The sequence below is a fragment of the Grus americana genome, chromosome 14 (genome assembly GCF_028858705.1).
Source record: "Grus americana isolate bGruAme1 chromosome 14, bGruAme1.mat, whole genome shotgun sequence".
Lineage (NCBI taxonomy): Eukaryota > Metazoa > Chordata > Aves > Gruiformes > Gruidae > Grus > Grus americana.
The window spans coordinates 17522413-17543911 of record NC_072865.1 but is presented as its reverse complement, the minus strand read 5'-3'; the positions used below and the strand labels follow the sequence as shown (position 1 = coordinate 17543911).

General features: G+C 35.8%; 2 protein-coding genes across 7 annotated transcripts in view; one reads left to right on the top strand and one right to left on the bottom strand.

Moving 5' to 3' along the window:
• DOCK2 (dedicator of cytokinesis 2) overlaps window positions 1-21499 on the bottom strand; it is a 203119-nt gene that overhangs the window by 94058 nt on the left and 87562 nt on the right. The gene's annotated exons all lie outside the window — the stretch shown is intronic.
• Window positions 1-21499, top strand: part of INSYN2B (inhibitory synaptic factor family member 2B) — a 115013-nt gene that overhangs the window by 14683 nt on the left and 78831 nt on the right. For 2 of the 3 annotated variants that reach the window (XR_008579279.1, XM_054841778.1), the window contains exons 2-3: window positions 13398-15568; window positions 18763-18837. Coding sequence is in view for 2 of the 3 variants with exons in the window: in XM_054841778.1 (XP_054697753.1) it covers window positions 14199-15568; window positions 18763-18837 (1445 nt within the window). In the remaining variant the exon portion in view is untranslated. Of the gene's footprint in view, window positions 1-8993; window positions 9056-13397; window positions 15569-18762; window positions 18838-21499 lie in introns of those variants that run through there. The other variant, XM_054841779.1, reaches the window with a different exon arrangement.

The following is a 21499-nucleotide window of genomic DNA, read 5'->3' as shown; positions in this document are numbered from 1 at the left end:
ATGGGAAATGTCATTCTCTGCATATATCCTGCCAAAGTCAATAAGCATAATTTCAGTCTCCCCAGCAGTTACTGTCAGCCAATTTCTTGTAATTCAGTCTCTAAACTGCCATAATTCAATTCCCTCACACTGAAAATGTTTTTCTAAACCAGCAGTTGGAAAGAGATACAGCAAGGTATATTCAGCTAAGTACACAAAATACATCTCATGAGGATGAAATACACTGCCACTAGCATTTCTGATGTCATTCACTGGCTTGAAGGAACACAGGTAAAAAAAGCCTCAAGATGCAGATTTTAAATTCCAGCCCTGTTACCATGATAAAATCTGGCACAATCTTTCTACATAGGCTTCAATATTTCTGTAGGAAACCCAGAAGCCATAGGAAAATGTATTTCAGCAAGAAACCGGCATGGTGTCTTCTCTCACTGTCTCCCAATATATCCAGAAGGTTTGTGATTAAATGAGAGTAACAATTGACTCCCTACATTTACTGAATACTCCCACATACTGAAGTGGCAAAAACCCCCTTAAGTTATGGACATCCTGAAGATCACGACTGAAAACACGATGCTTACAAGGCATTATGTATAGCTGCAGCATAGCAGACTGCTAAGTATTTTTGGACTCAGCTTTGCCATGTCATTCTTCTGACTTTGAAGTGATAGATTAATTTAAAATACAGAATACAGAAACCAACTGAAAGCAAAGAGGCTGCAGCAAGTACACTCAAAAGTTGTTTTTTTAAACTAAATAAGGATGAAAACTCAAGTGTAGAAGTCAGCCTTCAGCAAGTCCTTTATTCTGTTTTTAAATGGTTTAGGATAGAAATAGTCTTTTTTTCTGGAATTCAAAGCTCTTATATTCTACTTATCTGTAGTTCAAAAAGGAAATATCTCTCAATGTACAAAAGCAGTATTACGCCCATAGTCTTCCTTTCATATTCACCTAACAGCTCTAATATGAGGAGCGTATCACACCCTCCAAGTGGACAGGAATGGAAGAAACACTCCATCAAATACTAAGACATGCATGGATACAAAGTAAATATAGCTATACTTTTAAAAACACTTAATGAACTAACTTCCTACTTCAGGAATTCAGAACAAATCTGTCCAGAAAATTCAAGTATATAAGCCTATACACAAAATACATAATACTCTTTTTTGAGTAACAATGTTCACTCTAGTTACAGTTTGCACATCCATTTTAACAAGGAAGGCTAACAGCAGAGTCTTGGAACACAGACAACATTTATTTTCCCCCCGTTGTCCATACAGGCCTAATGCTGGACTTCTCTCTTTGCCCCTAGTATCCTCCGGGCCTTCTCACTGGACACGACAAGACAAATCGCAGTTGTTCTAGTCCTATTCTCAACAGGTTCATTGACAGCCAATTCTGACCTATAAATCCTACTTTCAGGTCAGACGGGAGCTCTTCAGGAAGATACAACGCTCTACCTCTCACCCAGGCTTAAACTGCACTGTTAATGCAGTGGCCCACATATTTTGAATGGAATCACAGTGTCTAGTATTAGGACTTCATCCAAGATTCCTATATTCCCACCTAGAGCACGCTGCTGTACTAGTCAGTCTATCTAGAAAAAGAAAAATTGTCTTCAATAATCAAATTATATGTTACATTGACCAATGCTTATTCATAAATACACACAACGAAAAATTACACAAACTTGAAGTAGATGGTGTCATATGATCAGGCATTCCCAATATATATAGTTACTGTAGGAAAATATATTAATTTTAGTATGATCTCAAAATCCAGAAGCATAGCAATGAAAACAGTAGTGTTCTGTAAAACTTGAGAACACTGATAGAGAAGATTGCAAACTTTTTCCTGTTACATACTTAAATTCTTCCTGCACACTGCATGGATATCTTTCTCAAGGCACACAACCATCCTCGCTAACCTTTCATGAACGACTAACATTCAAGAAAGCATGCAATATCATTTTGCTAGTGTTTGAATTTCAGTTTGAGTGGAGCACATACATTCAAATCAAAGAGTTTTGTAGCTCACAAATGACAGAAGAATCATGTTCAGTGTATGAAAGTCTAGGTGAATATTATGTTTCTTTTTCCTCAAAGAGGAGCTTTACTTATAGGAAGATAAAATAATTCCAATAAGGAAATAAATGGTTTCTATTTGTCTAAATCAGTATGATTGAAACTAAAGGTATCTTTTCTCTGTATGCAATGGAATGGAATTCAAACTGAATAATTCATTGACAAAATTAAAACAAATGGAAATATTTCACAACTACAGTCTGGGCCCTTATTGTTTATCCCTCGCTATGCAGGTTTGTGGCTTCAGTTAGATACTTACTTAACTGCACTGTGATGCATTTTAAAAGGTGAAAGTTATCACTGCATGTCACAGGCAACATATGAATGTAAAGAATCCTACAGATCTACGCATAACACAAGATGCCCATATTGAAAGAACTCCTGAAAATATTTGTGTGAGCCAAGCACTGAAAAGGGAATTCTGTAACGAAATTAATTCTGTGCCATTTTTTGTCTCATCATCATGAGACACTTTAGATAGTTTTGGTCTCTTCATCTTCTGTCTAGAAAAGATGCAGACTACCTATGTTCAGAAATAAACAGGAGCGGTAAACACTGTAAAGGAAGAAGAAATTCAGCACATACATTATGAAGGAAGGTTAACCCTCTGGAAGTCTAAGGGAGTAAAATCACACTTTTCATCTTTTTCCTCACCTGCACTAAGATTTTGAGTAACTAAGCCCAAAATTTCAGACAATAAACACAGATCAACAGATGTTGCCATTGTTGGTTACTGTTGATACTCTACTGGAAAAAACAACAGACACTATGAAATAGGACTGAAATATCAAGAAGGATAGCAGACTAGCAGGAAAAAAAAATGAAGCACCTCCCCCCTCTCGCACACACTCAATACATGGAGAAAAATCTTTTCTTAATATGAGCAGCTGACATCTGAAGAATAGCCAGAGCTCAGAAGTGTCAGGTAAGGTAGGGCACAGCAGAACAAAGGTGCCCCAAACCACCTATTAAATACACGGCATATGTTTCCTATAGCAGTCTCACAAAAAAGACACAGAGAAGAAAGGTGGTGGGGAGTGGCAAACTGTCACCACAGGAACCATGGAAGTGTTGCTTTAAGTTTGCTACTCAGGAAAAATACTAAGTTTGGTTGTTACAATAGGCATAGTTATTGTAACTAGACAACCAAAGAGAAAGTTCAAAAGGTAAGTTTCATGAACAAATACATCTGTAATCAACCCACTAAGGCCTGCAATGCAGCATGCTCTCTCATACGCCCACCGATGTGCATATCTGCCTATGCACAGGCCACCTATACATCTACATGTAGACATAGATATCTTCAGATTTTATAAAGCCTTGATATAAACTTAGAGTAATCTAAGGTGTAATACGTATGCATACTTTTACACAAACATCAAGTACTTCCCAGCTTTTTTTCAACTACCAAGAAAATACTAGAATACCAGATTTGTATGAGAAAGAGCACTGAAATTGTGTTATGAACCAGCTATTTGGACACTTTCCAGCTCACCAACCTGTCACATTGGGTAAGCTCCATCTCCCTGTAGGCATGCAAGCATTTCTTCAAGAGAAATTTCTCAGTTTTAAGTACACTTGTCTTTGCAAACTAACACTGCAAAAAAACCCCAACATCCATCTTGTGTACTATATATTTATGTGACTGAATTTATTCACTTAAGAGAAAAATATGTATTGTATCCTATGTCCTGTATTAACAATTTCCAACATATGTTCCAAAAGAAATACTGAGATAGAAACGTTTTCTAATCCATGAAGTCTTTTATTCTGAAACAGTCAATGGAATGTATCGTCTCTTCAAAGGAGATGAACTTTTATTTTTATTAGAGTATAATAAAGGAATTTCAAGTGCCATAGTTCTGAAAATTATATTCAGAATAAGATCATCATTATTTTATCTTTCAGTGCATCTTCAGCACTTCATGCAGAATGGCATTGCATCACCTCAAAGTATTGCCAAACCACACTCAATTTTCATTCCTAAAACTTGCTTAGCTAAGTCCATTTTTCTGCTACAGTAAATATCACAGCATCTTCTCTACCCAGTCTCAGAAGTAATTTTCAAATCTTGCTGTAGTATTAGTCAGAGATAAAATGCTATCTCTTCCATCACTGAAATGTTCCGTTTCTGAAGTCAGAAGCTTACATCCTACCCCGTATTATTATCTGTATTATACCCTTCTCTCCCTTCACCTTGATCCCACCTTGAGGTGGTTCACAAAACCTGCTAGCAGGATTTGTAAAAAAGTTCATGTTGCCTTCTTAGGTCCTCATTTCTTAGGAGCTCAGGCAAAGTTCATTCAGCGTTACCAAAACCACTGCAGTAGGGAACATCTGAGCATGTACAGTAATACACACAGAACTCTTCTGGGGCAGTGCACACAATCAGAACATAGTATTCTGTGTACTGGCCAATGAGAACAAGTAAGAGAAGAATACTACACAAGGCAACCTGTGCACTGGAGAAAGCTCCAGATACCAAACTATGCTACGCAAATTATTTCATCTCTTAAAATAAACACATTTACCTTCATAAATAGCTTTTTGCCTTATTCTGTGGAACCCAAAGCAATAAGACTCCTTGTTGTGATCAATGATTGTCCCCTGTACATAGAGGTCACTTAAAATCTCTCTTAGCAGCTTCATCTTTCCTTTTCTTTGCCAGCTTTTTCCTGTCTATCATAATAAGCTGCAAATTTGCAGCTTTTTGGGAGGATTATTTTTACTATATAGGCTTTGCTTCTCCCATCCATTTTGATCTGAAAATACTCCCTTCAGAAGCCTACTTGCCATTCATCTCTAACTTTCAGTGCATTTCCATTCATGTCCTTGTGCAAAAAGACTATCTAAAACCTGTTTGGTAAAACTTCTTCCTTCTACTCTTAAAGGTTGTTGGTTTTTTTCAAGAGAGAAAACATTTTTGTTTCAGCATCAACAAGATTCTGAAAGAAAATTTTGTGAAATCATCAAGATTTGCATACCAAGACATTCACTACATGACAGACTGTCCTTGCTCTATGGTTTTTGCTAGCAGCAAATACCTGTGATCGCCATGTGCTGCCTCTGAATGTTAGCTTCATAAAAGGAAGAACTTGAGTCTCATTTGAGTCTTTGACATCCTCAACAAGTTTTTGGACATTTGCAAGTTGAAGAAAAGTCGTGATTGGAAAATAATTAGACTACAGTGTTTCACGTTAACATTAGCACATAAAGCTTGTGACTGTCTCTGTTCAGTACATACTGTTTATACTGTACGTTCAAAAGGCAAGGAAAAGGCGATACAGTTTAAAGCGTTTAACTAAGCTGTCAGAAAGATACTATATAAATCTTTTGAACATTAAAACTTTGCCATTTCAGCATTTTGACATTTTGAAGTTAAGCCTGAAGCTCTAACTGAATAAATATACCCACCTTTTTAAAGATTAAATTAGCTGAGGTATTGTGAATAAAACCACTACAGAAACATAAAACTTCACACTATATTTAAAGAGGCCACATAAAGGAAAATAAAGCAGTACATGGCTGGATTTTGCAGGGTTTGGGAACATGCACTATTTTGCCTGTAAAGGCAGATGCACTGGCTTTTTATGCATGATTATTAAAATGTGAAGCTTTCATGTAGAGCAATACAAAAGGAGGCCAAAAAAGTTATCTCTGACTTTGCCTTTTATTTCTTTTCACTCTTCCTTTATGTTTTCTAAAAGCTCCAAGAAACTCACCCAGTTTCTACTTATGTTATAAAGATACCACCTGACAACAGAGCTTTTTTCACCAGACCATCTGTCCTGGCCAGAAAGAAATAAATTTGAGTCAGCAGAAATCTGTGGCTGCATCTGCAATGCTTGACTGGACCCTCAATGATCCAGTGGGAGCTCATACAGGTACCTCTTTGCCCAGGTGTTAGGCATAAACCCAGGGTACACAGATGGAAACAAACAGTCATCTGTTTGATTGTGTCGAAATGAGGGCCAGTAACATAGAGGATATTTGGCAGCACAGATGCAAATAGTGAAATAAAAAAAACCTAAAAGATTTACTTGGAGGACTCTCACAATCCATTCTTACAGTAACATTATTAGCAGGGCAAGTACTACACAAGTCAATTGTAATAGTTAAATCCAAGAAACAAACCAAAGCAAATCATAGAAACAGCTGTACTTCAGCAACATCATAATGAATAAAGGAAATCTTGAAAGATAAAAGAAACATCTATGGAATTTTCAAGATAGGATACCCTAATAAAAATCTGGGGGACAAAGTTCAGTTTGCTACTATTAACGACTGTTAAAATAACTGAACTGCTAATTATGTCTGTATCCTAAAGAATATAACTGGTACATCAGGTAACTGCAAAGTGGGATATGTTTTTGTCTGTCCTTTGTCACAAACCCTTTTGACAACCAGTAAAAATGTTCTCAGATATGACAGAAATTAATAGTACTGTCCCAGCAAATTCTGGAGCAAAGCTTTCCAGCAGAATTGTTATGCTAACCTGAACAGCAGGCTCTGTACCCCAGTGGCTAATAGCATCCAGCTGAAGAGATATTCAGTGGTCTGGGCCCAAGATATCCAGTCATTGCATATGATGATGAACATAGTTCACAACTTCATTTCTCATGTGTGGTTCAGCCCTTCACAGGGGTTCTTTGAGATTGATTTGGACTTTTTAAAGGACTGCCACAAACATTAAATTAATTTCAGTTACATCCAATGTGCAAACTGTTATACTGTGAAACTAATTGGTGAAAGTGCCAGATGAAAGATAGAACCTAATTGCAGTGTTCCTATTACAGCTACAGCTGTTCATTGAACATTAGAATTAAATGCCAGCTTTTTTCAAATGCAGACATGGCACCAACTCCAGACCTATAGATTTGTGGTAAAACCAAGAGCAGCAATTTATCAACTCCATAGTCTGGAAATGTTCCATCACTAATTCAGACTGGGGAAGCCTAGGGAGTTGTCAGGACACTCATGAAATGAGTGGAGCGGAACAATGCTACAGATGCTCTACAAACATGTAACTGGATGTGGAATGGTTCACACAGCAAGAATAGCTGAGATGTTAGTTTAAATTAACCTGATAAATATCCAAACCAAGCTCTGACTCAAAATAAGTCTATGATAACATTAGAGAATACCTTGCAACATGAGACAATGCAGGAAAAAAATGCAGAGAAAATAACTACTCAGAAGCAGTTTGATCTTATTCTCCCCTCATAAAATTAAAACTTCAATTACAACTTTTATTTTTCCCCAAAACATTAACCTAGCAGTATGTACTGATAAGGTTATATAAAAAAAATAAAAAATATCTATCCCTGATTAATTCAACAGTGAAAATGAATATTTCAAAAATACTTAATAGACATTTTAGGAGGAGGAGAACACAGGAATGTTTTAATGAGGCAAAAGGGTAGAAGATTTCAATTAAGTATCAGCCTTAATTAATCAATCTTTAAAGCTACTCACATCATGAGAATGCCACACATAGCTTAGGCAATGGTATTATCATTCTACTCCAGATTCTCAAAATCCCCCAATAACTTGATGCTACTATACAAAACCCTCCTAATAAACATGAAGGTTACCTTAAATTAAAGGTGAAACTATTAAAAACCATTCTGCAGTCCACCAGACTGTGATGAATTCCTTTCTCGCCTTATTGAACTTGGAAGTTTGCAGAAAATAGGACTGTAAACTCCATTGAGGTTTTTCAGGTTATAAAAATGTAAGATGTTCATTTTAATTCATCCTAGAATGACTTACTGTGATTATTGCTTTAGAGGTTACCTTTGAGACAATACTGAACAAAGAAAAATTTGGATAGCAAAATTAAGAATTTGGACAGTTACAGACCCACTAAATTATTAAATTGCTTTATACTTTTAGATTTTAAAGATTGCTTCCACTCTGGATAGAGTATTTTTCATCCCAATTGTATGTTTTACATCTCAAAAGAAAAATACATAGCAATCTGTCTCATCATATTTTTGCCAACATGCATGTTTTAAAACTTGCACCACACTGAAAAGAAGAAAGGAGGCAAAGCATCTAAACTTGACTCAGGTCTGCAGATGGAGGGAGAAGACAGACAAATTCAAACTGTTGTTTACATTCAGACTTGGGGGCAAGGGGAAGCCAATGCAGTTCAGGTAAGGTTGTATTATTGTGACAAAAGGGCAGGAAAAGGAGAAAGGAGAGAAATTTTAGCATCATCCAATTCCAATGGTCTCTTCCAATTCCAATCATCTCTAGCTCTTCATGCTATCTGGTGATGTATATTTCACTTTAGTTTGCAGTGATTTCAGAAGCATATCTAAACTTATCCGCAACATCTCTCATTATTTTTAGGAAAAAGCCAACAGAAGTTTTACGAAAAGTAGAGATATGGCTAATTAAATAGCTGGCCAACATCTATTATCAAAGTTCCTGACAGAGATAGAACATGAAGACAACTGAAATCCAAACCAATGCGCTTCAAGAACGAATTCATACTTGTTAATGAAAAAAGTTTCATTTCAGACACTGATTTTTCTTTTTAAGAAGCAATAGTCAGAGTTCAGCCAATAGTTTAGGAATATTGGAAAGATTTACAACATGAAGGGAAAGTGAGCGTCGCACAAATTTCTTAGAAACTGAGTATCATGATTCTCCCACCTAGGAAACAGTTTATTATCAACCACAAACCATATTTAAATAAATCAAGATGTCTCATTAAAACAGAAATGTCCATCTAGCTGCTTATCACGGAAAAATTCTATTATCAGGATAAAACACAACTCAGTACAGAAAACAACTCAATCTGAATATATTATCTTACTGTTATTACAGCTCTGTCAACTATTGTTGTATCTATAATGCTTGAATTCCTCTGCTGTTTAATCTTTGGTAGATAGATCATCTGGAAGTGGCAAACGTTCAGAGTGAATCAGGAAGTTGAAAGTGCTGATGCTCAAAAGTACAAGGTAAATTACACTAGCCATCTTCCTGTTGAAATCCCTCACAAATGCTTTTAGCCTAGTGACTTCCTTTATTTATTGAAGAGGGTCTGTCCAAACTTCTTTTTCAAGAAATACTGGCTTTAACACAACCATAAGAGAAAAGCAAAATACTACAAATGTATGTCACACTTTCACTACAAGGAAAAACACCACCTTTTTTTGAGCAAACTAGTAAAATGGAAAATTAAGGTGTCAAACTGCAAATGAATGAGTTTGAAAACCATGTCAAATATGTACATGTTTCACAAACTGCAGAAAACCCCCAGAATCACCAGATTTGCACATTTGCACTCTTCCAAAATCCCCACTGCCCTTTGCCACATGCTTTTTCACTTCATGCCGTTTCCCTTAATCTCCAGTTATCCTTACCAGCTGCACTCCTCTACCCACAGCTTCAGACCTTAAACTGAAATATGAACAAAAAAATATTTTGGATACTCTTCCAGATATCAGGAAGGTGGAAGCACGAAAGATGGTAGAATAATTTAAAAACAAACCAAACAAAACCACCTATCACTTGTGGTCAAATTTCCTCTGCCTAGATGGCTAACTAAACTGTGTGTGCATTTCTACAAACTCAAAAACACAGTCTTGAGGTTGGAAAACCAGTTCCATTGTTGTTTGAGGTGGGAGGCTTTGCACTTTAGTCTTTTCCAGGCAATTCACTTATTACACCAGAGCTAGAATAAATTTGCACTGGACATTAAATATCACCAGTAAGAAGTGTGTACACAAAGCATGTTCAGACTTCAAAAAAAATCAAGATTTGCTTTAACAGTATAAGCCAAGCATAAAAGAAAAAAAAGGCGATGATATCTATCAGTCAGTCAGATTCACATACTCAAAACATTAAAAAGAGAAGCATGAAATATGCACCATTTAAAAATAGCATTAACTATTAATAGTTAATAGGCCACTTGCTTCAACAACCAATGAATAAAGAGACTGGAACAAATCCACAGAGCTAATTAAGCAAAACCACCAAGGCACAAGGTACTTCCGGAGGACCGGTGGGACACAGAGGAAGAGGAAGAGGCTGGATAGCTGGATGCAAGATCGTGGAACCCTAGTAGACATTAAATCCCAGTAAATTTCTCCTACCAAAACTGTTATTATTATTATTACAGGACATAAATGTAAAACTGACATATGCTTTTTGTTATGAGCGACATGTTAAATTAATATAGTGCAGGCATTTCTATAAAATAGATCCTTAGAATTTTTTATACTTCAGTCAATGTGAAATAATGAGCAAAACAAGACCTGTAAATTGCTGGGCCAGAAAAGAATAAGGATTGTAAGCAGGGCAAGGGAAAATGTTATTTAAGCTTAGTAATTGGCAATGTAACACTGATCTGTTAATCTAAACAGACACCTACAACTCAAGGAAATTCACTAGTTTGGGTTTTCAATCCAAATATTTGAGCATTCCTGTCTATATATTTTTCATTTTAGCTTGACTTAATATAAATAACAGCATCAAAACTTTCATTACAACATTTCATATGAAGCTCAGACCAGTGGATGCCAAGGTAGCTAAAAATCACACAGAATTAAAATAGCAATTTGCAAATTAGGAATGCAAGAATCTAGTTCACATGCATTCTCTAGCCAAAGTAGAGAGCTCTCCTTAAACCCTTAAGGGCTTTTTACTTTTATTTAAAACACAAAGGATTAGATTTCTAAAGCTTTCTGAATTTAATTGAGCAAGTATAACTTTTCAAGTAGTCCATCTGCCTGGAGCACAGCAGCTGTGATGGGAAGTGGAAAACACTACTGCAATATTTGGATAAATTTTCAAACATAACTGTAAAAAGCCTCCAGTAATTAGTGGACAATATGAGAATTCAGAACTTACTTGGCACTGGAACTTTATTTGCAGAATGTTTGACTTTTTTATTGTGTATATTTGTTTTCAGTGAACAAGCAATACAGTGATTTAAGCAACTTCATGCTAGCATATCACGAAAGTAAAATTTGGTATTAATGTACATATTAGTTTCCTCGATATCTTACACAACATTTCTCACTGCAGTGAAATAATCTGGCACTCATTTTCTTCTAAAACTTAATAACAGAATAATATCACATTATAACTTTGCTTAAATTATATTGCATTGCCAAAATGTTACATGAGGCTACATAACAGTCTGGTATATTCTGCAACAAGATCTTTCCCACTGCACTCATCAATTCTTGTAAATTGAATATGGTAGAGTTTGTGCAATGCTTAAGTAAAAGCTACATTAAGATAATGGAAGTAGCAAGGCTAATGAAACCAGCAGTGAATTAACAGGGAACAGGATTAATAGTAAATTAACACTGTGCTGGGAATTCAGCTCCAGTCTTAAAAATCACTGTAATCCTAAAAGCAAACTATGTTCAATTATTAAAAATCCCACAGAATATTTCCCATATTTTGCACAAATTTCTCCTCTTATCCCTATTCTATTCTAGCAGCTGGCTTCAGATTTAGCATAACTTATTAAAAATACAGAAAAGATATTTTATATACAGGTACATATAAGTGAGTTTTGAAGTTCAAGACTTAAAATCTGCTTCAAATCCAGCACTATTCATCATATACACTGAATTTTGGCCCAAACTACTCTGGAATGATTTGCATAGGAGAATTCACATTTGAGAGGAAGTCTATCACACTGCTTATTTGGGTAAGAAACAGCAAAACCGTGCTTGACACTGTAGAAACCTGGAGTGAGGAGTCCTGCCTTAAATGCATAGAAGTTAAACGTACATAATTTCAACAAGCTATATATGGCATAAACTCACTTATATGTCCTATCTCAGGAAGACATAACAAATCTAAATTTGTAACAGAAAGGTTGCCAATAAAATTCTATCTAAGTAACTTAAATTTTGACATAAAAACGTTCAAGCAAAAAGATTAGTCTTGGCCTATGTGATCATTAGTCATATGTGAAGCTGTCTACTCATATGGGTGAAGTGCAAGACTTAGTTTTCACTTTTACTGGGTTTATATTTTCTTACTGCAGCGCTAGTACATGACATGATCATTAGCAATGCATTGTTACGTTTTTCGCATACCCTCTTGTGCCACCGGTCAACACATCGTAGTACATGGGTTTGTATTCCAGGAGAGAGGAAACAATTCACTGCTCAAGCCTTCACTCTTAACTATCCATGTGTATGCTTGAGCACAAAGTTACAAACGAGCCATCCTGATACCAAATGCAGGGGATGCATCCATAATCTGCATTTGGAGCGACAATTCATTAGCTCTTCAAATTTCACTAATAATACTGTTTTTATAGGATAAAAACAGAGAACTTGAAAGTGGTCAATGCTCATTATGCCTTAACCGATGAAAAAAAGTCTCTGTGGCAAACATTCTCATAATTGAAGCAGCAGCCCTGACAAATGGGCTGAAGCTTTACTTTTGGAGGTACAAAAAAGATTAGTGCTAATGTTACACTTGAAAGACTAAAATACTTGCAAGTAAAATTTTGATAACAGCTGGCTCCATGGTAAAATATGTTCTCTTTCCTCCAGTCTTCCTAATGTAATACACTGTCGTTATGACTATATTATTGTCCTGGTTTTCAGAAATGCAAGTTTTAGTGGTCACTCAAAATGTTTAATGTTGTTTTTTCATGATGAGCTCTGGACAAACATGACAAACCACAGCTTTACAGGCCAGTCTCCTGAATGCAAATTGAGCAGAACACTTTACATGTATGTGCAGCTGGTTTCAGTCTTGATCCCCAAATAATTGATACTGCATGGGAGAGATTTCATCTCCCCAGAAAAGGTCCCGTTTACATTAATCGCATTTTAAAATAAATTTATTTTTCCTTGACCAAGATTTGTACTCAAGACTGAACACTTTGAAATGAGCAACTCAAAAAAATTTTAAAAATTCTGAGTTTTGTTCAAACGTCACCTTGTCTCCAAATTAAGAGCTCACATTTGTATTGTTCAGTTTTTTGCTATTTCATCCATAACAAGATTTAATAGCCATTTTCAAATCTGAAGATGTAAGTTTTAAGATCTATATTTGGGACTAGATTCAGGCCTGCACATGAGTACTGATCACAAAGAGAAAACTACTACTCTGAATATTTTATATCCATTTTGGTGTTTTGTATTTCATATGAAGAAAACTTTAGGCACTTCAAAATTATAAAACATTTTTCAGTTTCAATACAAGTATCTCACTGCCAAAGTTACAAAACCACTGGAGATGAAAAGTTGTTAGGAGACAGCAGAAGAAAATTGTAGTGTTTGGCAGTTTGTTCATCTACAACTGTTGTCTTTTTACTTTCAGGAAACATTTCCTGTTACTCTGCATTTGCTGGTTATTCAGTCTGGACCATTCTTCTGATGCCAAAGTATTTACAGAACTTCCCCAAATGAAACAGTCCCTTGGATATGAGTGGCCTTGTATTTGCATGAACTGAAGTACCAACTACATATCAGTAACTTCTCTCACTGAAACCCACTGGATGCTGTACTTCAGCCTGGTCAGGAGCGGTTACATTTTGCTTAACTGTCTGGGAAGATTAGTTTCATTTGCAACATTAAAAAGATGGCTGAAGAAGAAAAACTCTCTCTAAAGAAAGCGATTCAGTTTGGTATTAATGGATACATTCCATCAGTAAAACTATGCATCAGAAATGAAAATGCCCCCAAAAGTTACGTTTGTTGTTTAGACAACATACAAATAAAACATATGTGACTGGTCCATCATGAAAAAGCTGGATCACTAATGGAGTGCTGACTGTCAAATAAGAGCCATAAGGAAAGCCATAGACTCAACCTGACCTTTAAATTAGTTCACTGTAAGCATATGGGGCTGTTGCAATTTTGCAATACAAAGATCACGTTAGCTTCAGAACACAAAGATTTCTGCATTCCCTAACTACAAGAAATATTTCCTTAAATTTGGTATTTAATTTCTTTGTTTTAGTGTTTAGTCTAGTCAGCAATTAAATTTCAAAGAGCATCCCTAAAGAGAGCATGTCTGTTAAAAGTATACGTAATAACAACAAGAAGAATGAAAAGCTTAGCTTCTTCAACAGTTAGGTATTCATTTGTATCTTAGGAACAATCTTAACATACAGTTCAAATGACAAATGAAATGGGTCGCAAAGAAACACGTTACTTACAGACTTTAAATTGCGATTCAACAGCCCAGCAAAACATGAAAATGCGCCCAGTGCTATTGAAGAGGAACAGTCTGGATTCAGCTGATTTTATGAGGCAGCCATACCACCGCAGGACCAAATCTCAGCAAGTTCGATTCAAGGATGATGGTGTGAACACAAAGACAGAGCTGGATACTAATCCTGCCCAAGATGGAGCATTCACGACTGGAAAAACAGAAATACTTAGGGATCACAATTTTTTGCTACATCAATCTCCATCTCTTCCAAGGGCTCAGAAGGGGCTTCGGAATATTGCCATACAAACATCTCCTAGCCTCAGGAAACACTTCCCGGTTTTCAAAAAAAAAAAGCTGACAGTAAGCAAATCATTAACAGAAATGCCAACTGAGCCTGCAAACTCTATCCAAGTAAACGGCAATCTTTCTGAACAAGACATTATGTCTGCAGATCTCTCTTACTTACGAATAACTAATAATTTGGAAGATGGATTTAGGAATAGTGAGGTGGATGGTCACTTAAGTCAAAGACCATCAAAAGCACAAAGCAATGGACCTGTCCGCTCAGATGATTTCTCAGTATCGGAGAAGACAACTGTTTCTACACAGGTGCCTGAATACATACATGTGAGTTTTCCACAAGACAGCAATGTTTCCATGGATGCAGACACAACCATGAATTTAAGCAATTCACTGCATTCTTCTACTGTCATAAATAGCAATGAAAATAATGAAAACAGCATGCTGTCATCTAATTCTGAAAAAGCATACCCTTGCCTAAGCAATTCTACTAACTGCAGTGAATGTAATCCTCATTCTGACTCTTGTGAAGCAGATTCTGAGTTACTTGTAGCCAGCAAAGATGCAAGCAGTAAGGAAACTACTCCATTATCACCTCCATCAAATCACAGTTCATCTCCTTGTTTCCTCAGAGACTATCAACAGGCAGGAGAGCACAAAACAGATTCCAGCTGTGTGACATTAACAAATGACGATCACACAATAATGTCATTGACCAGCAGTAATGCGTCAAAATCTATTCTGTCATGTAATGCTGAAATCGAGAAAAGTTCTACCCAGTCAGATGTTTCCCAATGCAACAGCTGTTTAGAAGGATTTCACATAAAGTCTTATCTGCCAAGGAATGAAATAAAACCACAAACCAACAAAGAGATTAGTGAAATAAATCAAATTCATTTGGCACATGGTGAACTCTGTGCCCTCCAAGGCAGGCTGCAATCTGTAGAGGAATCCTTGCAGTCGAACCAGGAGAAGATTAAAGTCCTTTTGAATGTAATCCAAGACCTGGAAAAATCCAGAGCCCTCAGTGAAGGGTATGGTGCATTTTAATATCAGTAATTCATCAGAAGTGCAAAGTAGATGTTAGCATTCTTTTAACCTCTGCTACTGGAAAAAACCCTTTCCTGTGATATTTAAAGATGAGTTTGCAAAACTGGTATTTTATGCCCTTTTTCTGGTATTTGGGCCTCAGCAGAGAAGCAAGTCTCTTCATAGTTTGACTTTAGCTGTGACACTGCCTTTGCTAAATCCAGTGAGACAGAATTTAACAACTCCCTTTTTTTATTTAGATTTATGGTGTCAGATACATAGCCTCTGACACCTGAGAGTTGGCAGTCTCCATCTAGCGAAAATCTGTCTGCAGCTGAACAACAAAACTCAACAGTCCAATGTACTAATGTGGTCTAATAGAAGCCTATGGCAAGCCAACTATCTCTTACTAGTAAGGTCAGCTATGCATTTAGTGCCAAAGCAGTCCTATTGCTGAAACAGTTTATATCAGCAAAAACATGCTTCTGTTTAATAAATTATTACTGCCTTCATAAGCAAGCAAAAGTATTAGTGGCTAAAGCATTGCATCTGCAGACATTTGGAGACCACACTGCTAGTTATGTTTCTTGGTACCACAAACACCACAGCTGCTTAAAGGGAATGTCTTAAGAATAGGAACAAGCACAATGCCAGGTAAGCTTCAAGAGCTTCAATATATCAGGAAGATTTTACCGGAGGTGGAGGTAGGTGCTTAAAAGGGATTAAAACCATGAACATAGAGCACATGAAGATTGTTAGCAAGAACTCACTTTGGAATGCCAGCTTTAGTATGACTGCTTTCTGCACTATCATAAGAATGCAAGACCTGTATTTATTTTTAATATGCTCTCATAGTGACTATTAGCCAAGGCTGCAAGCATTTCTTACATAATATAATTTACGCATTATAAATAATAATAATACAATAAGTGCAACTAATGTCTAAAGTCTGGACAGCTTTGTAGGACAAAGTTAAAATAGAATTTTAAATATCTCTATGCTCAAAACAGGTTTTAGAATAGCCTAATAATGCTTTCCAACCATTAACAGTAGCTCCTACTTACAGTAAATACATCTAGGATACATTTTAAAGTTCTGTTTTATGATAGTGTAATATATCCATTAAATAATTTTTCTCTTTGAAAAACCCACAAATAAATCTTTCAAAGTATCAAGAGAATAAAGGTTCCATTTTACTTTATTTTTTAAAGATACCGCAACACGAAGTCTTATGTTATCATGCGTTTACTTTTATACTTAGCATAGCTAGCTTAGGCATCTAGAATAATCACTTTTGCATAAAACTGCATCCTTCATTTTAAAATCAGATCATGTGTATTAATAGTATTCACTGACTACAATTAAAGAATAAATCTGATAATCTTCCACATTTCCACAAACTCTGCAAACATCACAAAAAGAAGGCTGCGTTGTGATTTTTGTGCAGGCTCAATTGCACAGAAATAGCACAGAACACGACACCAACTCGTTCAAGTGACTCAGTACCAGGCAGGTCTTTGCGCTTGTTCCCACGTAGACAGAAAAGGTTTGCATGGCTGTGCAAAAACTGTCAGGATATAACTAACTGAAGCCACAGTTTTATACATCCTGATTTCCTTACAACTTCTGAAGAAAAATAAACCTATTTTGAAGAATTCTTTCTTTCTTGAAGTACTTTTTCAGGGAATTGAAATTACATTCTTGCATTTCTGATTAATAAGTCTCCAATTCACAATCCAAATAAGAAATTACACTCATTAAAAAAATTAAAATAATACCAATCAAGTTAACAAGTAATTTTACTCCGTACAGATTACCTTTCTTATCTGGAAACATTAACCAGTAATGTCCATCTGGCTGTTAGCATGAAAATACTTCTGTTAGTTTCCACTGTGCCTGCATAAATTTTTATTTCATGTGACATTTTCCCCACACCATTCAGCTCCAACTATCCTCTCTCAGATAGATGTTCTTGGTCATTTTTCTCTAACCAAAAGGCCCATACGATTTTCTAGCATCAACTTTGTAATAGCCTAGACACAACAGAAACCAATAACAAAACTGCAAAAAGAATTTACAAAACACCAAACCCCAGAAGTTGGGTTTAGAAGTAAGATCTGAAGGCAAGGGGTGGAGGGGAAAGGAGAGCAGAGATAAAAAAAAAAAAAATCTAAGTATATGTCAAGCATAGCAATCGTGTCTTTGGTATGTTTAGTACAACTACCACCCAACTATGCCAACTATGGTTCCTCAGGAAACTACAGGAAAAAAAATACCCACTCCTTTTTCCCCTGCATGTAGTTACGTATGACAGAGTGGACAAGTTTCATTTATGTTTGCAAATTAACATGCAGTGAAAGCACAGTCAGATTCTTCAGCAATATTTATAGTCCATTTCTGTTCAGTTACAACATGGTCGAAATAAAAAATTTTGCCAGATACCTTTAAGTTTCACACTGAGATTCAATGATAAACTTCAATCTGTCTTGCTAGAATCATCTAGCAGTAAAACTGAACATTCCAAGTACTTGTGGAGGTAACACAACAATCCATGTGAAGAGCCTCCACTTTAATTCCAAAAGCAATCAGAAAAATACTTTGGTATCAATTGAGCTCCCCTAATTAAAATAAAACTCATTAAATATAAGTGTTATGCATGCTTCAGATGTAACAACCCACTGACCTCAAACTGTTTCTAATGCAGATCTCTCCATCATAAAAATAATTCTAGTTGGTGTTAAGTATCAAAGCCACTTTTCTTGTTTTCTCAACACTCCAAATTTGTATACTATCAGCAGTAAAAATCTGACTTGTTTATACTGAAGTAAGGAAACATGAAAAGGGGGAAGAATGAAAAACATAAGGGTAGAGATCAGATTGATTTTCCAAAAGCATGGATATTCAAATACTTTAAAATGTGTTTACAAGAAGCAGTTGCATGTCTACATGTTTTCATAACAAGTATTCATGCAAGAACCAACAATCAGAATCTTAACAGCAGGAGGTAGGAAAGATGCAGGACAAAAACATAAATCAACATAGGGTTTGGGTTTTTTAAAGCAACATTCTGGTTTAGAATTTGACACTAGAATTTTTAGTAAGGATAATAGAAGTGGTGAACAGAATTATTGTATTCATGAAAAATTCAGAGTTCTGCTAATATATCTATAAATACATATTACATGAATTACTATTACAGGCGCAACTTCTATCACACCGGTCAAGACCTCAACAACTGCAGCACCTGTCAGAACACTGCATGTATCATTTACAGGTACTTCACTGCTTCATACAATTCTGTATTGTCTGTATCTCTCACACAAATGTACAATACCATGTTTTGCTCACAGCTATTGAAAGTTCTCGATTACTATTAATCCAGTTTTTAACAAAAGACAAAGTGGTATGTGTGAGGTTGGTTGTTTTCCCAAGTAGAAAACAATCAATATTAGTGTTATCTGAAAGAGGTACTGTACTTCTGAGAATTCAAATAGAAATTTCCCAGTAACGTTTCAGAACATTATTATTGCTAGCATGCTTTGAAAATGTTTGATGCTGTTTCTGATGATGAAATCCCCTTTGTGTTTTACATTTTTAAAGCTGAGATTTCTGTAATAAATTTAGATCTTGGAAAAGATAAACACTCAATATTCCAAATGCCAGTAAGCTATAGCTACAGCTCATATTTATATACAAAACAAAAACAAACCCCCCACACTTCTCACTTCAGTAAATGTTTATTTGTTATTATTTTGAGTGAGTGCAATTGGAGTGCAATTTAAACTGCAGTTTATGTTCAAGTCTTATGACCAAAAAATTTTGTAGTACTGTGTTCCTGAAGCGGTATAAGTTTCAAATGCTATGTCTATATAAACACACAGCAAGATTCTTTGGCTTGCCAGCCATTAACCAAAAAGCTAGCAGGTACAAAGTCTTGGACACGTAGCTTGTCTGCTCAGCAAGGGATTTTCTAGGGCTTCCACCAATTTATGAACACTTTATCCAATCTCTGCAACCTCAGTTGTGAAGCAGAAAGCAACACATCTTCAGTTATTGGAGTCTATAAGACTCATTGGGCTCTTCATAGAATATTAGTAACATACTAGAGAAATGCAGCATAATTGGAGCTGGTGCTCACACTTCGCCATTTTAGATCCTTTCCAGTGCTGCCATACACCGCAGACTTAAGAGAATGAAGAGGAGGATGAGCGCATGGTCAAAATTTGGAGAAGTAGAGAATATGTATTCAAACCAAAGGTAGTGCAGAAATTATAATGCTGCTATTTTAATCCTGTCTTTTTGCATTCCTTTTTTGTGAGGGATTCTACTTAAAGGACTTTGCAGCTGATGAGCTAATTACTTAAATCGCATGCTTGTTTTCCTGCTATACATATCACATGTCTGATGTGCTGTACTGTTTTATTTTTTTAAAAAGACTTCAGTGGAAAATGAACTTGCCAGTCGATTGTGAAGATCAAGTATTGAAGTTAACCATTATGCTGCAAAATTAGGAACTTGATTTGAAACACCTCCTAGAATTTTTTTACCTCTTCAAAAAAATTCCTACATATTAGTATTCCAGAGGTTTTAAAGTTTAAATATCTACATATTTAGATATATTTACATATATATTTTACTTTAAATATAAATATACATTTATATAAGTATTTAAAATATTTAGATATTTACCTTTAAAAAAATAAAGTGCAAGAGAATTTCTCTTTTAGGTAGAAAACTTTTCCTTTATTTCGAAGAATATGGCAGACCATTAGCTTTGCTGGTTTGTAAGCACTATGACTTGAAATATTTTTATGGATATAATGAATAGACTATATCCACACATAAGTGTTTTTCACACTGCATTTTCTACATGAGCCAAATTTATTTAAGTGCTTAATAACTCATTAGGCAATATCGGGGTTGCACACAACATTGGAACCTATTGTCCAACATACCACTCAGTTCAGTATTGATGTCCTAAACCTCTGGTAATGAAATCTCAAAGTAATTGAGATGTCACACATTAAACATCACAACTAGACAAAGTTGATCTTCACAGTACACTGGATACTCCAGGAAGTTGCATGACTTATCGAACAGCACAGAACCTGTATAAAAAGGAAGATCCAGGACAAAACAGATTTCCTTTCCCTTGGTCATTGTCTCTGAACAAACAATTTTTATGTATTTTTATGGGACTAAACAGGAAAAGAGGTGAGTTTATTCTTCTGAAGAGAGAAGGCATCCTGTGGTAAAGGATAGTTTGTACATAAATTATGATGCTTACCCTGCATTTTTAGTTTACACAGTTTGAATACAGGAAAGATCCTGAGCAACATGCACAAGTATCTAAAGGAAAGAACAGAAGCAGCAACAAAACACTGATGTGCCTTTTGGATCTACTGGGTAGTTTATAATGATAATGGTGCCTGGAGGCTTACAGTGCAATGATTAGTACAATACGTACAACAGTGCACAGCTCCTCTAGAGAGTTTCTAGTTTTAAAGGACAAAACTAGAGACAGCAAGGAAACATAACAGTTTTCACTTTACAGACATGTTCCATAAGATGGGTCATGAAAGTAAAAGCATTCTGAGTAACTAATATTTGAAGTTCATAACATATTAATTAGACAACATTCTGAAAGAAGTAATTGTTATCAGTTTTTGCTCTAGACAAACCCATGCAATGCCTGTGTTTTATATAGCCATAAAAAAATCCATGCAAGTATTTTTTCCACTAACATAGCATCACTGTTGTCATTAATTATAGAATCAAGTGTTTCATCTTGCTCCCTATTTTCCTGCTCTTAAAGAGCCTAACTCATCAGTGATGCAAACACTACACAAGCAGAATGTTGGGTTACTGTCACTGAGCCATCTTTATCATGCACATTTTAAGCAGTTCCTGAGTCAAACAACATACTAATCTCATAT